The 19,167-nt window shown below is 38.8% G+C and overlaps 1 protein-coding gene across 1 annotated transcript in view; it reads right to left on the bottom strand.

Moving 5' to 3' along the window:
- Positions 1-13,848: 13,848 nt before the first annotated feature.
- cdkal1 (CDK5 regulatory subunit associated protein 1-like 1) overlaps positions 13,849-19,167 on the bottom strand; it is a 244,794-nt gene continuing 239,475 nt past the window's right edge. Inside the window, exon 15 of the mRNA XM_067602097.1 lies at positions 13,849-15,813. Within this exon, the coding sequence (XP_067458198.1) occupies positions 15,652-15,813 (162 nt within the window). The 3' untranslated portion in view covers positions 13,849-15,651. The remainder of the gene's footprint in view (positions 15,814-19,167) is intronic.

Here is a 19,167-nt window from a genome sequence, read left to right as displayed (position 1 = left end):
AAAGAGAGATGGAAATGGATATACTTTAGATGATTTCCGGACCATGTGATATTGTGGCCATATTGATGGTTACTGGGTAAGTGTTTCATTTCATGCATCAAAGACACAGTCAACAGCCAAAGTATATGGATATGTTGTTTAAAGGCAGAATATACACTGCATAATGTACTGCATAATGTATTTTAAATGGAGCCACCGGTTTCTTCAATAGTTCATAAAATCCATTTTAAACTTATTTTGATCCAGACATTCACAATGGTGACAGTGGGTATATCCGTGTATGCATATGTCTATTTGCGTAAACGCATGTTTCCCCGCAGAAGTGTGTCCATATGTGCACTGTGTGTGTGTGTGCAACTGAATCCATAGGGTCTCTCTGGGGAATGTGTCTCTGGAACAGAGTCAAACAGAGTGAGCAGGACCCCATATATCTACCGTGACTAACAGGATTAAACCTGACTGGGTAGGGAGACTGATAAAAAAAGGGGGTGGGGGCAAAGAGAGTGAGTGGGAGAAACCAAGTTCTCCTCTTTCATACTGACGAGAGAAAGAGAGAGAGAGAGAGAGAACGAAGTTATGAATACCAAAAAGAGGTGGGAAAGAAGAAAAAGAGGACAAAAAGGGGAAGAGGATCAGAAGAGGATGATCAGTCTGGCTGAGACGATGGGGAAAACAGAGCACGCGTGTTGTGTTTTCCCTTTGCATTTGTGCATATGTAAAAATACAGAATGTATTTCTGAGTGTACCTATGTCTGCAGTATCTTCCTGTAAATGGAAGAGTAATGCTCCTTCCATTAGCCCTGCAGGGCATATATCCACCTAACCCCTCCCTAGAGCAATTTAAGAGCAATTTAGAAATGCTTTCACACTTTAATGCCCTTAACACTACTGAGCACACACACACACACACACACACACAGAGGCATGTACTGCAGGGAGCATAAAAGCAGAAAGCACAGGTCAGCAAGATGTGCTGTTACTAATCGTACAGCATCAGATATTAGATTAATATTTAACAATATTAGTCAAATATCGAGAGAGAGAGAGAGAGAGAGAGAGAGAAATAAAGGCTGTTTTCTTGCTCCATCCCATGCTGAGTAAAATATGTTTTCCACATATATATATATAATAAGCCTGTCCTCTGCAAAGTGTGAGCCCTGCTCAGCTGGGTTTATATGTTAACACCCTGTGAAAACTCATTTACCACAAGCACTGCAGTCTCACTTAACACAACATTTGGAGTTTTTATATTACTTTTATACAGTTTGGGTTCGATTTGAAAGCTACCAAATCTCCTGGGAGTGTTTAGATAATTTTTCTGCAGGGACTCTAGCTCTAAAAAGTGTTCTAACTGTGAGATTTTGCACAAAGAAGTGCAAATAATCATATTTGCTTACCAATGAATTTAGTAGCAGTTACTACATTACACATCCCATGGGCGAGGTTGGTGTAGCAGATGGTGAAAATCAAAATAAATGATCAGACAGGAGAGAATGATTTCCCAAAGCGCTGCTCATTTATGAAAGTAGATCAGGACTGTCAGTAAAACCCAAACAGCAACTACCATGGCTTGAGGCTGAAGCCAATGTGGAAGTACCTTGAAGTGTAACGCCACCCACAGCCGCTATGCTGGCTCCAAAGAATCCCTGGCTATTCAAAAAGCATCAACTTCTCCCTAGAAATACTAAGTTGATCTTTTTTTTCAACAAGTCATTATGGTCTCAATTGCTAAATTCAGGCCCTATAATAAGCATGCTGGTGTTCATGATTGGAAATGATTGCTCTGATAATAAGATTTGAAGACTTATAGAAGCTTTGATGTCTGCCATGTGGTCACTGATTGACAGCTGCGATTGATACTGGCTGACCCTGGCTCCAGGACTCCTGTCATAATTTGTCAGTGAGTTTTACGTTACTTGATTATGTGACCTGCCCTGCTAGCACAATTTAGCTAAAATAGTTATTTATTAGCCCAAGTATGCTAGCATTTGCTTCGTTTCGAGGCATATTTCCAAAGCGTGAAAGGCAACACCCTGCTCTCCTTATGTGAAAGATCCTGGCTCCAAATGGAAAAGATGGCACCAACCATAAGCAGTAGCTCTGAGATATGGTAAAACCCCACAGTGAAGTCAGTACATTACACTGACTGTGACTTTTGAAAATCATCATGTATTGTGGCACAACAGAGAGAGTGAAGTTATCCTTCAAAGTTATATAAGAGCCCTACAACTTACAGAAGAATGCTTAAACTTGTTCAAAGCCTGCAGCAGAAAACAAATGATGATGACAGTGAATGAGTAGGGCTCTGTCAGAGGTGTGACCTAGTCAACCTTGCTCAAGTCCCAAGCCGGTGTAAAGCAGAGAGAGTATGTGAGTGGAGAGGAGTAGCAGTAATTTCCGCTCCCTGCTCGAAGCCTTCTGCAATCACTCTGCTCCCAGCTGCTCCGGGATTTCTATCTACTGCTTCTCTGTTGATTTTCTTTCTGCTCACGCAGCGAGAAAACATGTACACTCTGTAGCAGAGCTTGAAACAGGTTCAGTTAGTCTTATCGCCACAGAGGTAACAAAGTGTGAATTCTGCCCTACAGTTGCACTATGGGCCATTATAATGTGTTATTTGCGGTCAGATGTGATGCAAAGGGAAATGCGGAGGTGGCATGAATGTATGCAAAGTCAAGTGGACATGCAGATTCAGTTGAAAATGTTTCAACTTGAGAAAGGAAATTGTAGCTATCCAGCTCCACTCCCATAATGTACAGAGACAGGAGTGAAAAGGAGGAGGCCAGGAGGAAAATAAGAGAATCAGCTCCTGGAAAGTCTGATCTGTCACACATACACAAGACACACAGAGCAGGACATGTTATTACAGCAAATGTCTGTGCTGTCAGTTAGAGAGTTCATGGGCTGTTTATGGCCATGAATGTGTTTAAGACACAGACTGCAAAAATACACCAAGGGTCCAAGTCACAAAAATAAAGCAAGACAAAAGTTCATATTGGCAAAGCAAGTATATGCTTCAGACTCTGTGCTCTGGCCAAATTCATGCGGCTGCACTATCTACTCGGTAGCACTGGCATATTCTGGACTCAGCCAAAAGCTAAAATCAAGTCCAAATCCTAAACACAGAAAACTAAGTTCATGTCTTCTAAATTTAAGCCTTAAATATAAAGGCTACAATCCAAGTCAAATCAGAACAAACATGCACAATTCCAATATAACATCTAAAGTCAATCAAATTACATTTGGAGATTTGATGTGGAGGAAAGCATGACTGACACTGGTGTGTTGCAAGAGCTGTGACAAGCTTCATGTTTCGAAATCGGAAAGCTTTACAAGCAAGAATCACCACGTGGGGCATTGCTATGCTTATAAACTAAAGGTCACATTGATATCGAGATGCATTTACACACAAACACGCAGGGCACATTTACATCCAGCATATCTAATTGTGTTTCAACCCCATGCCGGAGCTATCTACGGCGCAGAAGCATATCCACAGGTAGCAACGTGGTCTGTCTGTTTGACTCATGCATAATGACGGCATTCACAGATGCACGCATTTATGCCAAGCGACATATCACATCACTACAACCAAAGGCAGTTCTGTTTATACATCAGTGAAGTCTCACATATATAAAGACACAAGTCTGATCCCCTTCTATGCTCTTCCTTCTTTCACCAGCCACAGTTTAAGTGCTCTTGAGCTTGGTGTTTGGCCTTCAGCAGCTACAGTGTGGCAGCTGAGCAGACAGCAGGAGAATGTGGTTGCACTTTGCAGCTCCCAGCTGTGAATGTGTGCTGTAATAAAACCAAGTGTGCTCCGTTGACTTTTCCGGGATGAATAAAGGTTGATACCCTATAAATGCTGATGACTGATACGAACACTCAGAGATTATATAGTGCTTGTAGCCTATACACAGCATGCCGTAAGGAATCTGAGAGAGGAACTGGAAAATGGAGATACTATTATAATGGGAATAAATCAAGCTACACTCTGGGGCTTGAAAATGAAACCTGACGTGGGCCATAAATCTTGAGGGATGTAAATAAAGTAGGACCAGAAATTAGATATTAGGATCTCGATATGACACTGCTACACCAACTTAGAGATACTTGTTTTTTTACTTAAGAAAAAAAAAAACTGACAAATGACTTACATGCTCCAAGAAAGCAGAAGATACACAGAGAAAAAGATTTATAGAGAGCAAAGGAAAAGGGCAAAAAGAGAGATTAATGCAGACAGTAGACAGCATGAGAGAGAGAGAGAAAGAGACAGGGATTATGGGTACTTTTCTTTTGCAGCCTCATCACAAACAAATAAGCCGATCGTCAAGAGCCAGCCAGGCAATTAATATTCAAGGAATTAGTTTTCTTTTTAAAAAAGTGGGGAGGAGGGGGGCTATTGGGTATTTAGATTCTTTTCCCCCTTTTTACTGCACGAGGATCCATTTTGTGAGCTTAGGCTATAAACAGCTTGAAATCACTTTGACAGCCTGCTCTATCTCACAGAGTACACACACACACACACACACACACACACAAATACATACACACATACATACCACAGGGGATTTTAATTTCAACCTGTGAAATTGTAATTGCCTCTCCTGTAAGAGGCAAAGGATGTGGGAAGGCTGAGCGCAAACTCTCGTGTATCAGTTCTGCCAGTCAGATTATTTTTTTTTTTACTTTTGTTATTGATTGATTTATTTCTTTTTCTAACTTTCATACCCCCCATTTTTATCACTTTTTTTTTTTTTTTTTACTTTCTGTCTGCACCTATCCTCTTCTTCCCCTCCTCTCTTTACAGATCTGAGCACTTTCCAGCACTCAAATCTGTTTGTCTCACAGCAATGAAGCGAGCTGGCATACCTGACATTAAATTAACTGGAGCTGTCAACGACCAAAGGAGGGAGGCCAGGCGAGGAGGAGAATAAGACAGAGCAGGGGGAAAGGAAGAAAGTGGAGAGGAAATGAACAAGGAAGAAAGAAAGGAGTGAGGAGAAGAGAGAAAGTGATAAAAGAGAATAAAAAACATACAACAGGGTGAAAACCTCCATGACACAAGAATGTAATGAAAATGTCTTAAGGGCATTTGGATGCCATTATTATTTTTCTCCTTCTGTTAATCTTTTTTTTTTTATATATATTTCTGACTCCTCTCACTGTGAGGCTGCCCTGTGAATGACTTCTCAACTCTGTACATGTGATTGTTGTTTTGCAATGTGTCAGAGAGACCGCCTGCCTCGTAAACTGACAGCTACATTTGACTCCGGAAAAAAAAAAAAAAAAATCTTCCAAAGTAGGAGGCAAAACAGGCATGAAAGGTTTGCATGTGTGTGTAATTAGTTGTGATATTAAGTCATTTCGAACCTGTCACAGCTCTACAGTTTCACTCAGACACACACTATAAGGTGAAGAGGTGCCTATTAAATAACAGCTCCTTCTTATCAGGGCTTTACAGTAAAAGTACTTTAGGTAAAAGAATTTGTGTGTGTTCACAATTGTGTGCGTGATTTTTTTGTGTTGTAAGTATGCTGCTCCCCCACTTCTTAGTGCATACTGTGCCGGTAAAGACAGATGACTGACAATAAATAAGGAATGAAGAGATGAGAGAGAGAACGAAGAGAAGAAGAACGGGGAAGAGGAAGATGGATGATGTAGATGGGGAATGAGAGGACCGATGGAGAGCTGTTGCACAAAATGCAGTGTTTCTGTCAATAAGCTACAGATACAGTGATGCATCAGTCAATTACTTTTTTTCCCCCCTGGTGTTGCTGTCATGGGGAAAACTTAGTGAGCTTTGGCCTCCTGGATGTATCTGGATGGAGACACCAGTCCTGGCTGGAAGAAACTATACAGTAGGTCTCTATACTGATCTACGGTATTTACATTTACTGGTCTTTATCAGCACCGAAGTATTGTTTTTAATTGGTTCAGAAGTGAAACTGTTTCAGTATAATTTCTCTGCCATTTGATGATTTTGTGCTTTTTTTGTGTTTTTGTTCAAGCTGATGTTGATCCTGCGTGTATTGTTAACTTCAGTGGATGGACTGAGCTAACTCTCAACATCGTCAATACTTGCTCTGACACTTCATGAAAATGCACTGATTATGGCTTAGGACAAAAGCTGTAAATCCACTTACCCTGACATAGCAGGGGGAAGTCTTTCCTTCACTGCGGTCTGGCAGTGTCATGGATGAATTTTCCTTAGAGAGACATCGTTTAAAGTATGTTGTAAAACAAGTGATTGACAGTTGTCTTTTTCACTCAAGACAAATCTTTTTCCACACTTGACTGGACAAACACACTACTCTCTGGAAACACATGGTGGATAAGTTAAGTGTCTCCTAAACTAATGACTAAAGAGAGTTTCGGAATTTGAGGCAAAAAGTTTGTCATGCAAATGCAGAATTTTAGTCATTGTTCACCAAGTTAAAGAATGTCAACAGGTGATTCCCATCATCATCTTAACACTAATTGGTAAAGTACATACTGAGCTTGCAAGGGTAATACACTGTACACTCTGCCTTTCAGCAGAACAAAGGTGCAAAGGTTATGTACGTAAATACTGTTAATACATTTTGTATATTTTAGGATTGGAAGTTGGTTTTGAAGGGGCTACAATGCATTTACTGTACGTTGGGAGGAAGTTCATGTGAATGTAATCATCAGACAGCTTTTATTGTAACATTTTCCACATGATGCTTTTGAAGACAAATCTGAGACGTGATGCAAGTTATCAACACTTGACTCATCAAGCCCTGAAACAGTCCATTCAGTCCAGAATGTTTGACTGCAATGTGGTTCAAACAGTGTGACATGTCTTCAATTAGTGCCAGTCGCAATTTGTCGGCCTTGGCAGGAAACTGCCAAGAGTCTCAGTCCTCGTGACTCATGTCCTCTCCCTCGAATGTACTTAAAGGCTCTTTCTGATAACCCCCACCCCACCCCACAGACACACACACACACACACACACACACACACACACACACAGACATACACACACAGACACATCTCTTGCTCTTCCTTCCTTATATCGCTCTTTTCTAATTAGCAGCCAGTAGATTAGTTCCACCATCATTTACCAGATCTACCCTGAGTGTGTGTGTGTCTTTATAATTCCATCAAACATCTGTTGACAGCCTCCTTCCGAAGTCCAAACACGACTTTCCATTGATTTTTTTTCCCTTCATTATAAAGATTTTATGACAAGGTCATATCACAATATCAGAGAGGGGCATAATTCACTATCAGGCAACAGAGTGAATGAACAGTGTCTGTAATAGCAAAGTAGGTTATGTCAAATTATTAGAACACATTTTAAGTACAGTGGAAAATATAGTCAGCCACAGTAGAAAGACACATCTTTAATACATATGAAGTGTTTTGTTATGTTTGCTTTAGGGTGTGCTGTAAAAATGTAAATTAAAAAAATGTATCTGTGTCTGTGAAATGGTTTGATGCTTAGTGAGAGAGAGAAAGAGTATATATTGTTGGTTGACCAGTTACCTATACATGAATTATTGGCTGTTGAGATTTTAAAAATAAAATTTCAGGCTTGTGGAGTACTCTGGAAAACCACAGAGACAGGGATGGTAGTTACCTCTAGCTGCACACATGCAAAATGTTTTTTCGACTACAGATATAAGTCCATAGTAATCATACAGTACTTCTGTCTGGTAAAGGATATTAATCTGTTAAAAGTACTCTTAAAACAAAAGAACCTGGCTCAGCCTCAGATAACGGCACTCTCATACAGTGCATCTAAGAAGGTTTACATTAATTATTAACAATGTTTAAATGGAAACCTGGAAACAATATGTAAATGAGCATTGTTTCACGTGCGGACAACGCCACATGAACACTTCACCATGGCAACAAACCAGCCCTCAGGAGTCTCATGCAACGTACAGTTATTTCCATGACAACATCATTGAAAGTTTCATGGCTGCCATCTGAAGTGCTCTAATCAAACATTAGCGAGAGGAAAACAGCCACGAGACCTCAAGGTGACTTCTCATTTTTTTTGTACTTCTTTTAAATAGATGCATTACAAATTTCTGCTGAACAACTCAGATGGTTCATTAAGCTAAAACCTGCTAAATAACTTTCATTGCAGTAATGACCAAAGTTTTCTTGCAGTTACTTTTTTTTTTTTTCCTGAAATGTCACTTGTATGCTTGCCAAGACCTATATCTGCTATCTGAGTGAGGTACTCTCTGAAAAAGAAAAAGGAACTTCTAGTGGCTCTAGAGTTGAATGAAAAGCTTTTTATAAAGTGTCTAAATAAAAAAAAAAATACGGGAGTTCACAAAACTCTTCAGAAGAACTTTTCAGTGAAAGTGATTTTGGTTGGATTTTAGAAGAAACTCACTCACAAAATATCAGGATTAATCAACAAAATGACTATATTTCTTTCTTTCAGACACATAAATTTATCTATTTATTTCACTCTGTTATGCAAACAATACATAACATAGATGTGTCAAGAGACATTAAAGGAAGTATTTTCAAAGCTAAACAAACAGTAATGTCTTTAAAACTGTCTTCAAACTAATAACAGCTTTTAACACCAAGTAATACTGCAGTGCTGCCATGTCTCTGTGTGCTTATTAAAGAGCTTTCAAGAACAATGCAGTGTAGAGCTAAAATATTGACTTTGGTCCTTCGTCCCACTGGTGAATACAAACACCCTTAACGGCTCAAAGTCAAAGATGTATAAGCCCATCAAACACACACACACACAGACACAAAATCACAGACACATACAGCACAGACGCACAAAGACACACACACACACAGTAAAACAGAACTGGCAAGCCACCAAGACACTCAATAGAGCCAATCTCTCCCTCGCTCGGCAGGCTGCGAATCCCCAGTTTGCTTTGCGACGACAACGGGGTGTGTGTGTCCCTGTATTTGTGTGCGTGTGTAGATAAAACACAGCAATCACTGAATGCAGGCACAAGGGCCACCAAACTAAATGCTTGGACGAAGCTGGCATGAAGACTCATGTACATGTGTACACACACACACACAGACAGACACACACCGCACATATGATTAGGAATGGATATGCTTGCCAAGTCATTTTCCCCTCTGTTCCAGAAGGCACTGAAGTGCTTAGCACACAGTGAACAGACCTCAGCCTATAGAAATGGAAATGCAGGGTGAGACGGAGAAAGAGTGGGGAAGGGTGGGAGGTGGAGACAGAAAGCAACAAAGCATGTTGGTCCCCCAAAATTGCAAAAATTAATTGGTCACACTCATGTGGGCTTGCATGTGGCAATTTCACTCAGGCCTCGTAGTAGGAAATTAGAAGCCTGTGTTTTTCACAAATTTCTGGTTAACACCTACGTGTAAATATTTTCATTCATAATCATAGTCTACTCTGTGGCCTCAATTTATAACATGAATAAACTAGATTTTTATAGCAGTTTGTGTTTACTGGAAGTTATTGTTATGAGTTTAACTGTCCAGATGATTTAATAAACTTTACATACAATGTGTACAATATTGAGTAAGACAGGTGTTCTTTACACAAGTGACTTTCACACCAGGTAACAAAAAGATTGTAAGACGTGTCAGTACGCCAACAGATTAGTTTAAATAAGAATGGAGCTGAAAATGGGTGAGAAAAGGGAAAATGCAATATGACAAAGGAGAGAAGAGTTTGATTCACAATTGCGTTCACATTTTTCCAAATCCGTCTTAAAACAACATTCACAAGTAGGAACATTGAAACAGCTGAACTCTAAACTGCTTTGTCCCCCGTCTCTTACATTGGAATTGCACCAGAAAGTCTGCCAGTATTGACAGGAGGAACAATTACAGCAACCAAAAAGTGCCTCAAAGTACATATTGTTTTAAGACATAGCACCTACAGTATACTGTATGTGTGCTGTATACACACAATATAAAAAGTGAATATGTGCAATATTCCTTGTATACAGTATGCTCTTGTTTCTCTGTATCTTCGAACTAAAGCAGGGTCAGAGGGGCGGCAGCTAATTAGGACAGTGACTCTAAACCACACACATCCACACACACTCATTATTAACAGACATTGTTTCAGCCAAACCTCAGTTGTAAGGTAATGTCAGTCACTGTTGTTACTGTGTGTGTCTACCCTGAGGCTAAACAGACCTCCTTCGCTCCAGCCACACACACACACACACACAGCGCAGTATTTCATATTTCATATTTCATGTCAGTGGCTGTTACCTACTGTACACCTCATGTCAGTTAACTTCAGTGCTAAAATAAATGTGATATGGAAGCTTTGATCCCGTAAATATTTTAATTGCACCTTCAACATTAGTGTGTCTGTAATCACAAAAGACTTTGACTGACTTGTAGATGTCGGTGAGATTTTGAGCAGAAACACACAGCAGGTGAAAAAAAAGAAGATATTTTTAATGGAATCGTTCTGAAGCATGCTGAATGACAGCATGGTAAATTGACTGAGCTAAATTGGGCTTAACCTGACAAACATCAACATTGTAATTATGTCAGGTTTTTCTCTCCATACTTTACTGATTCCTTGCCTGAAAAAAAAAAAGTGTTACACCAAGATAACAAACCTTAACAAGAGAGGTATCAGCTGAAGCCTGGAAAAAAAAAACCCTGCTGTCTACATTTCCCTTCTTTTCTTTTTTGTTTTGGTTTCCAAATGTCAAAAATATATCAGTTCCCTGAAACTGACAAAGATCACAAATATATAGTGTAGATGAAAAATCGGGGACTGTGCGCTACTTTCTATTTTTCAATTGGATTGAAAAATGTTTTTTTTTTTAAGTCAAATTCTCTCAGGTATGAATTCTGATAATCGAGATGACATTGACCACATACAACATTGGCATGCAAAAGAATTATATATGTGATGTTTTCCCCAATTATAAAGAAATCCAGACAAACACACAAACAGGAGCTACAGTATAGGAGAGCAAAATAATCTAAGATGCAAAAGATGGAATTTAGTTCGTTAGGCAGAAATGAAAAGGTCACAGCCTGAGATGGTGGCTAATGAGAGGTTCTGTCAGGCAGTAGCTACAGTTAATGTCAGGATCTTTTGTATTAGCTAAACTCATGACAGTTGTTGGCATCAACTGGTAAATTCAATGCTCTACCAATGAATGTGTATTTAATATATATGTGAGAAAAGTGCCGATTTGAACAGAATTCATCTCCTGTGTTTTCTTGAACTTTTGATCAGCTCAGTATGAACAAAGATCAGAAGAAAAGACCAGCTAGTTTTACATACTTTAGGATGTTTTAGTTTACAGCACTGGTGGTGAAAGCACTGAGTCCTGGTGGCTCAAGTCCAACACTTATCTCACCGATCCAACCATTTATTTCATTGGCTCAAAAAAACAGAGTATTTTAGAGGACTATGAACCCTTGTTGCCCTCTTTTTAATACACCAAAACATGGTGTAAAATGATCAAAATATTTACATGATGTGGTTTATATGGGTCTGTTACATGAAAGTGGATTCTGATGAGCTTTGAAGTGATTGGATCACGTTGATGAAAACTGCTCTCATCAAACAAAACTCATTTGACATTTGTGCCACACAGAATATCTGTCAAATTTATACAATTCTTACATTATATCAATAGGTAGCATTACACATATTTGTGGCAGCTTACATTGACTTTTTGTAAGAAAATTCTTTGTTCCTATGTGCATATTTCTATAAAACATATTAAAATAAGCTCCCTGAATACATACACTACATTAACAGGTTGATTAATGAATATTATATTATGTAGTATTATTAGGTTATAAAAAATATTCATTGTGACAGATTTCACCTTGGGCCTTGTTATTGTTTTCCTATTGGTTTGTTTATGCCCAGGAAATAATAACAACCCATGGCAGTCAGTAACAGAAAGCTGCAGGCTCAAATATCATAAACAGAAAAACATCATTGTTCTATAGGTTTGTCCCTCTGCTTATGCAATATGCCTAAACTGTTGTATGTACACATAGTATTGAGGGGTGACAGACATTATTCAGATTTCTTCCTAAGTAAATATGTCAGAGTATCTATGTCACAAATATATAGTAACAGGCATAGATAGAGTGTATGACTTTCTCCCACGTTAGAACTAAAGATATCTTTATTTATCTTTTCTGTCTCATATAGTTTATACTTTTGTTATAATCAGACTGCTATAAGGCTAATGTTGTATAGCTCTAAAACAGCTCTAGTGTCACTTTTTCTTAAGCTTTGAACTACCTTTAGTTGACAAAGTTCAGCAAGATCTTAGTTTGTTCTACCACTGACATCAGTCTGGATCAGAGGAGAACATATAATTTTCAAAACAAAATCCAGATCTATCTCAACATACAGTACTTTACTGTGTTGGAATCACTATGATGTGGCATCTCAGCCTCTTAAAAACTACAGTCTCAAAAGAAATGCCTTCCTTTGACTACCGACAACTTTGCCTGTCTTCTTATGCAAGCCAAACCACTCGAAATTTAAAACATTTAAATCAATGTAATGCAATGACACAATAGATGAGACATGACACAACCAAGCGCATTAATGTTCAGCCTCCCTTGCATTTGTCTTGTGTCCAAAGTCGCTCCGTTTCACATCAAAAGGACGTCACTGCATAGATGACAAATTGACAACAGCTGCAACTAAGACAAGAATTCAGAAACTCTTGCTTTTATTAGAAACAACTGAAGTGAATGCTACGAAGTGAATAATGATCTCCTTTCTATGGTTCCCGCCTCAATATTTCATAGTAAGTGATGATCTCCCAAACATAAAGGGTGTCGTTGCATCCATATTTCATTGGAGAACAATGCAGTGCTACTGACATACACAGGGAGGAAATGTGCTTACAAAGTATCAAAAGAACTGTCACACAGTATGGATGGCTGGAGAATAATATAGGGCACTGCTGGATGGATGTAACAAGCTTCATAGCTACACGCATCATTTGATCACATAATACAAAGCTAGTGTGTGTGTCTATGTGTAAGACACGCATCATTTGATCGGGTAATATAAAGCTTTGGTGCTTGTGTTTGTGTGCGAGTTTGCTTGACGTGCATCATTTGCCCATATACTACAAAAGTTGCAGTATGTTGTGTGTGTGTCTGTGTGTGTGTGTCTGTGTCAGAGACATGCATCAGCTAGGTAAGAAAAGGCAAGGGTACATGCATGTATCTGTGTTGAAAGAATGTGCGACATGCATCATTTACTTAGATAATACAAAGCTTGTGTGTGTAGGCCACAGACAGTGGTATATCTAATAGCAGGGCTTTCTGAACAAGAGAGAGTGATGATTCCTGTCACTTCTGAACCTCACACACACATACACACATACACACAGAGATGCACACATGCTGGTTTTCTGCTAAATTAAGCATTGGAGGAGCCTACAGACACTACATCAGAAGGTGCAGTGCATGTACAGACACACACACATACACACACCTGACACAGAAACAAGCTCACAAACAAGCTGAAAGAGACACTTGTGACTGGGGAAATATGCAGGGCATGCGTGTACACACACACACACACACACATACACACACACAGATAGAAACGCAGACATACCGACAGAGACACATGTGCCAGTACAATGCAACATAAATTGGGGCATACATTATCAGCTGTCTGTGATTTCAGAGCACATGTTGGGACTGTTGTACCTCAAAACAAGATGAGATCAGAGGGAAACAAAGGCAGACTATACATGACAATAACTGAGCAATACAGAGTGATGTAAAAAGACAGGATACTCTCCCATACTCATTCTGGAGGACTTATTCTATTGTATAAACTTTAGCACTTAATTCAATAAATCAATCAATACTTCAGTCATGTCAATCATGACACATTGACTTTATTGAACGCTGTTATGTTTTATACGGTTGTGAAAATGGAAATCAAGAAGAACAGAAACAATATTTAGTCTGTGTACAATAATGATTCATAAGCCACAAGTAGTCCAAATCAACAGAATAATATCACAGGGTCAGTTCACCTGATTTATAGGAGAACAAAAAAAAAACCTCTAGGGATGACTACAAATGCTAACAGTTTTGGTTTTATTTGCCCAGTTTTTGAGATTGTTGCTGCGAGACCAATACAAGTTTTCAAATTTGTTTGTGGTGCTTTAGATAAGCCATAGATTTCACTGTAGACAGTTTTCACTGGAACATTTTTACCAAAGTCACAATCCCAGTAGAAACAGATGAAGGTGTGTTCTGTGACTTATCCAGAGTAGCAGGGGTAATGCTTTTTGTGTTGCTGTTGGATTTTCAATACTGTGAGCTCCACAAATGTAAGTCCATTCACCTTCAATGTACTGTACTGAGGAGGCAGCAGAGATCTCAGGGTTGGATATCATCATGACACCACTACAGGTGAGTGAGAACATATGAAACAGACTTTTAAGTTGGCACCAGACCAAGTCATCACATACAAATAAAACAAATTACATTGGGTGTGTGGTGTTCTGTGAGACAAAATGATGGATCAATAATGACCATCAATCCCAGCAGTCAACATCATCCACATAGCCAATTGACACGGCCATGTATGTCAAACTAATCAGGTAAGATACATATTACTAATTAATTCCACATCTGACATTGATGTATGAGGAAAAAACCAAAAAAATGAAACAATCAAAACCATTTTTAACAACCACTAAAATGAAAGATTAACAACTAAAACAAATTCAAATGTGTCCATTATGTGGCTCTGAAAATATACTGTTCATGACTCTCATTCAAAAATAAATACTTTGAAAAACAAAGTTACAAATGACTTTTAATCAAGAGTATTGTACAGATTGCTACAGCTCTCCACAAAATAAAACAACACGTAAAGTAAGAACAACTCACTCTGCCAAATGGAGGATGGCAAAGTCTATAAAACAGGACTTCAAAGCCTATGCAGCTCATAATCGCTGGGGGGAAAAAAGCTGGATAGTTCATTAACACCTAAGAATGACTCCAAAACTCAAGAAGCTGCACATTGACAGTTTGATTATCCTCTGACTTTACTCTGGTGGATGATGAGAAAGTCCAGAATGTGTTTTCCAAGAGTATCAGCTTGTTGAGTTGTGCTTAATTTATCGGTGAATATGGAAATGTCAGACTGCAGTCATCAGCGAACAGCAGACCAAGCACAGCGTTTCCTTTAGCAGCCTGAACTTAGAAAATGTTCATGTTTGTATGAAATAGAAATATCAAACAGAATCTGCTGATGAAAGATTCTACTCAAAATCTAGAATATCTAGGATGTGATTTATACCGAAAAAGCTTGTATGAAAAGTGTTTGCTGAGGTCTGCTGACCTGTCATTGCCCATTTGGTTATTTCTTGTTAACTGACGGAGTGGGAAGCTATGCTCTTTAATTAAAAATCTAACTGTACTAAAAACAAGAGAACAAATCTCAACAATATTCAAATAATCCTTGACCGTGTATAAGTCACTGACTTCTTCTTTTGGCTCATTTAAAATTGAATGAGAGCTTGTCGAGTATGTTACAGGAGAGAAGGAGATCCTTTGTCATGTTATTCAGCTCCTTCAAACACACTGTTAAGGCCCCGATGATGTCACTGTCTTCTTCCTGCTTCACAATCCTCTTCTAGTCCACAACTGCTCCACTAGTACAGCTTTTCCACAATGAAAGCCAATATGGCTGCTGCCAGTGCGAGTCCAATCCCCAGCTTCTTCAATACTTCCCTGTCCAGACTGTAAGACCCCATCAACAAAACCGAAGAGGACGACATAGAGGCAGAACCATGGACACCGTTGGCCATCTTCTCCTGTGGGGGAAAACATACAGAAAGACAATCACGTTAGACTTGTTTAAGAGAAGTAGAGCTTTTCAACATCTTCATATATTATCATCCTAATACTGTAATAACAGTATGATACTGCAGGACTGCTCTCCTCTGCACAGAAATGAAGATTTCTGCATCAGATACAGAAAATGAGTTTGCAGTTGCTCAATAAAACTGATATGAATGCTTTGGCAAAGTCTCCCTGCTCATTAGAATATGTAGGAAGAGATTCATATTTATTAATATAGTAGATCATTGAAAATCATCTGTAGGATAAAAAGCTATTTTAATGAACATAGCATGGATCTTCCTGTCATAAAGGCCGCCATGTTCATCAGGTGGTGTACTTCCACCTGCTGTAGGAGAAACTTTACATTTTCACTCACTGGCTGAACCTCCTGGTGCTGCTGCACTAAGTTGAGCCTCTCAGACAGATCTTCATCTCACAAGGAGCCAAAAATCATTCAAAATGTTAAATTTTTCTTTTGCTAATATCCCTCAAATGTATGCAAAAACACACACACACACACAGGCCCTTTTTCTTTTTTCTCATACTTTTATTGCAATTAATTCATAATTCAGTACACCCACAAAATGTCCAGTATATTTTCGTGCCCTTGCAATTACTTTTTGTATTTTATACACACAGTGATATAAACAGAGGAAAAAGAAAAAACACATATATTTATATGTGCATACATACATTTTAAGATGTGGGCGCTGAGTATGTGTATATGTCTGTTTGTTTTCCCAAGATCTGCCTCTGTCCTTTTGTAAATTCTTTTGTTAGGCTGACATCTTCTATACTCTGTTTCTTCATTTCTAACTCTAAATGGTATTCTCTCCATTTCTGAGATTTCCTGTATCGTTACTTTCCGTCTTTAAACTGATGGACTTTGTGGTTATCCAATTCCTAGTTATTTGCTTCAGTGCTGTGATTCTGAGTATTCTATAAAGGCACTGGTCCGTTTCCTGCATTAGCTCTGGTGGTGATTTTGCAAGAATAATATATATTGGGTTAACTATTTTTTTTTTTTCATGACAAAACGCCCTTTCTCTCATGCACACTTGTACAAACGGAGATCACTGCAGCTCATAGCATAAGTCAAGTCCATAATTCATAAATAGGGAATCATCTTTAGATTAAATCAACTGGCCACGGTCACAAATCAAACAGCAAGGCTTGACAGCAGAGTGGCCAGTGATCCAACGCATCAAATGTCTGTAATCAGAGAGTTCTGTTTGGTCTTAATGTGTTGGACCATTAAAAAGACATCCACCACTGAAGTGAGGTGACAGTGAAAGATGGGGAAACAACAAAAGGGGAGAGGAGCAGAGCACGAGACAAAAGATGAACTGTCAGGAGGGCAGGAAGAGGAAGAAGAGGAGGATCAAATTCTGATCTGAAATACCTCAAGTTTTTTTTGACACACTGATCAGCCAAATAATAATGTAATAATGTACTTAGCCTTAAGGTCTTCATGAAATAGCCATTCTATGTGAGTCTTCATGGATCATTGCTGCTGATCATTATGTACATTTAGATGCTACTTATTATTACTTATTAAGATCTGTAAATACTTCAGTAGTGCCATCATCTAGGACAGCAAAGAGCATTATTCTTATTATTTAAAATTACTAACACAACATACCAAATTTTGGATTCAGTGCTTATTTCGATATTATATGTATGGCAGCATTCATAAAAACAGCCATTTTCTTATGAATAAATACAGTATATAAATGAGTGCATTTCAATTATGATGCTATTATCCCTGTGTAAAGCAGTTAATGCAGTTTTGTAGTGATCCAATTATTACTGAGTGCTTTCTACTGAATCAAGCTGACGCTGAGAAGGTGCACCATGATGTAATTAAGGAATCTTGGGGAGACAAGAGACAATAAGAGTTAACTAATAATGTCAGCACAGACAAAGAAAATCTGCATTAAATATATCAAGTAAAGCCTCATATTAAACTGCTTCCTATAGGAACGTAGAAAAGTCAGAGTTGAAGTGTGCACTTAAAGCACAGATTGCTTTGGGCTAAATTTGAGGGATTTGTGTATTTGGCATATTGCCAATAGTCAAACATGCAAATATAAACAACACATACCAGAATATGATGATGCTTACTGAAACAAAAAGCAGCTGTTGAGAGAGCAACATTAAAAATAATCTGATTTTTTTTTTTCCACCCTCAGTGGTGTTAATATAATTCCGTTGGTAACACTGCATATTGATAACCAGCCTCGTTTCTCCATGGCCTCCACCCTCTCTCATTGATCATCATTCTGTTTGATTACACATTTATTTAGTTTTATCTTAATTTCTGAGAGTGGACACTTGAGAGGCCAATTGATTGCGAAATAAATAAATAATCCTGCACAAGATGTGGCCCTTTTAATTTGAGCATTAAACAAATTGGAAGAGAGAACCAACATATGTGGGTGGAGTGGAAATCGATCGGGATGACCTTGTGGTAGTTCCTGTACGTCTCCTTCGACAGTTGGTAAAATGCCTTATCACCATGAAGGTAGATTATGCGGGGTGATATTGAGCAATTGATCAGTAGCTTTCTAGAATAACCTTTAATCATGTTCACTAGGGATGACTGGAAGAGATTTGGCTTTCATATTTACCATAGCTAGATTGACTCTTTCATTCTCACACTTCCCCCTCAAGGTTCTCCATCAAAACTTGTATGACGAGCTTCTGCCTCACCTTACTTTAGTCCTTCTTTCTATTGATCGCTAGTGAGAGGTCTTTCCACTTTTGCCCCATTTTTTTTTTTTCCTGGTAGGATGCTACGCCAACTTAAGGAAAGCATTCTGTTTTCTCCTTCTAATATTTGGCTGTGCAAGTTATCTATTAGTTTACTATCTGTTACAGTTAAAAAGTTACAAGTAGAAAAATCAGAAAAACTTAGAAATTAACTTGTAAAACTGCAATTGTAGAAAATGTTTATGCGCATCTACTGCATGTTTGACCTATGAACTAAGAGTAAAACAGAATGACAGACTTTGTGGAGAACAAACACCTACCTGTACATACAGTATGTCATAGTGGATGCCTACACGTGTTGCGTGCACATGGATATGTGTATGAGCAGCTGCGTAGCGTCTGTCCTCTACTTTACTATCCCGCTCCCCTGTTCTCTCTGATGGTTGTGAACGCTGCCTTACCACCCACTCTCTGCCTCACCGTTGTCGCTGAATTGTTTCCTCTGTTAGCGCACACAATGGAAGATGGATACTATGACCGACAACGCCTACGTGACACATCCGTAAGTCACTGACGGCAGATGGAGACAATAGGTGGAGGGGGAATCGGTATCA

Source organism: Thunnus thynnus, chromosome 10, assembly GCF_963924715.1.
Source record: "Thunnus thynnus chromosome 10, fThuThy2.1, whole genome shotgun sequence".
NCBI classification, from domain to species: domain Eukaryota; kingdom Metazoa; phylum Chordata; class Actinopteri; order Scombriformes; family Scombridae; genus Thunnus; species Thunnus thynnus.
Note: the sequence above shows the minus strand (reverse complement) of the source record. Positions and strands in the feature narration are given on the sequence as shown.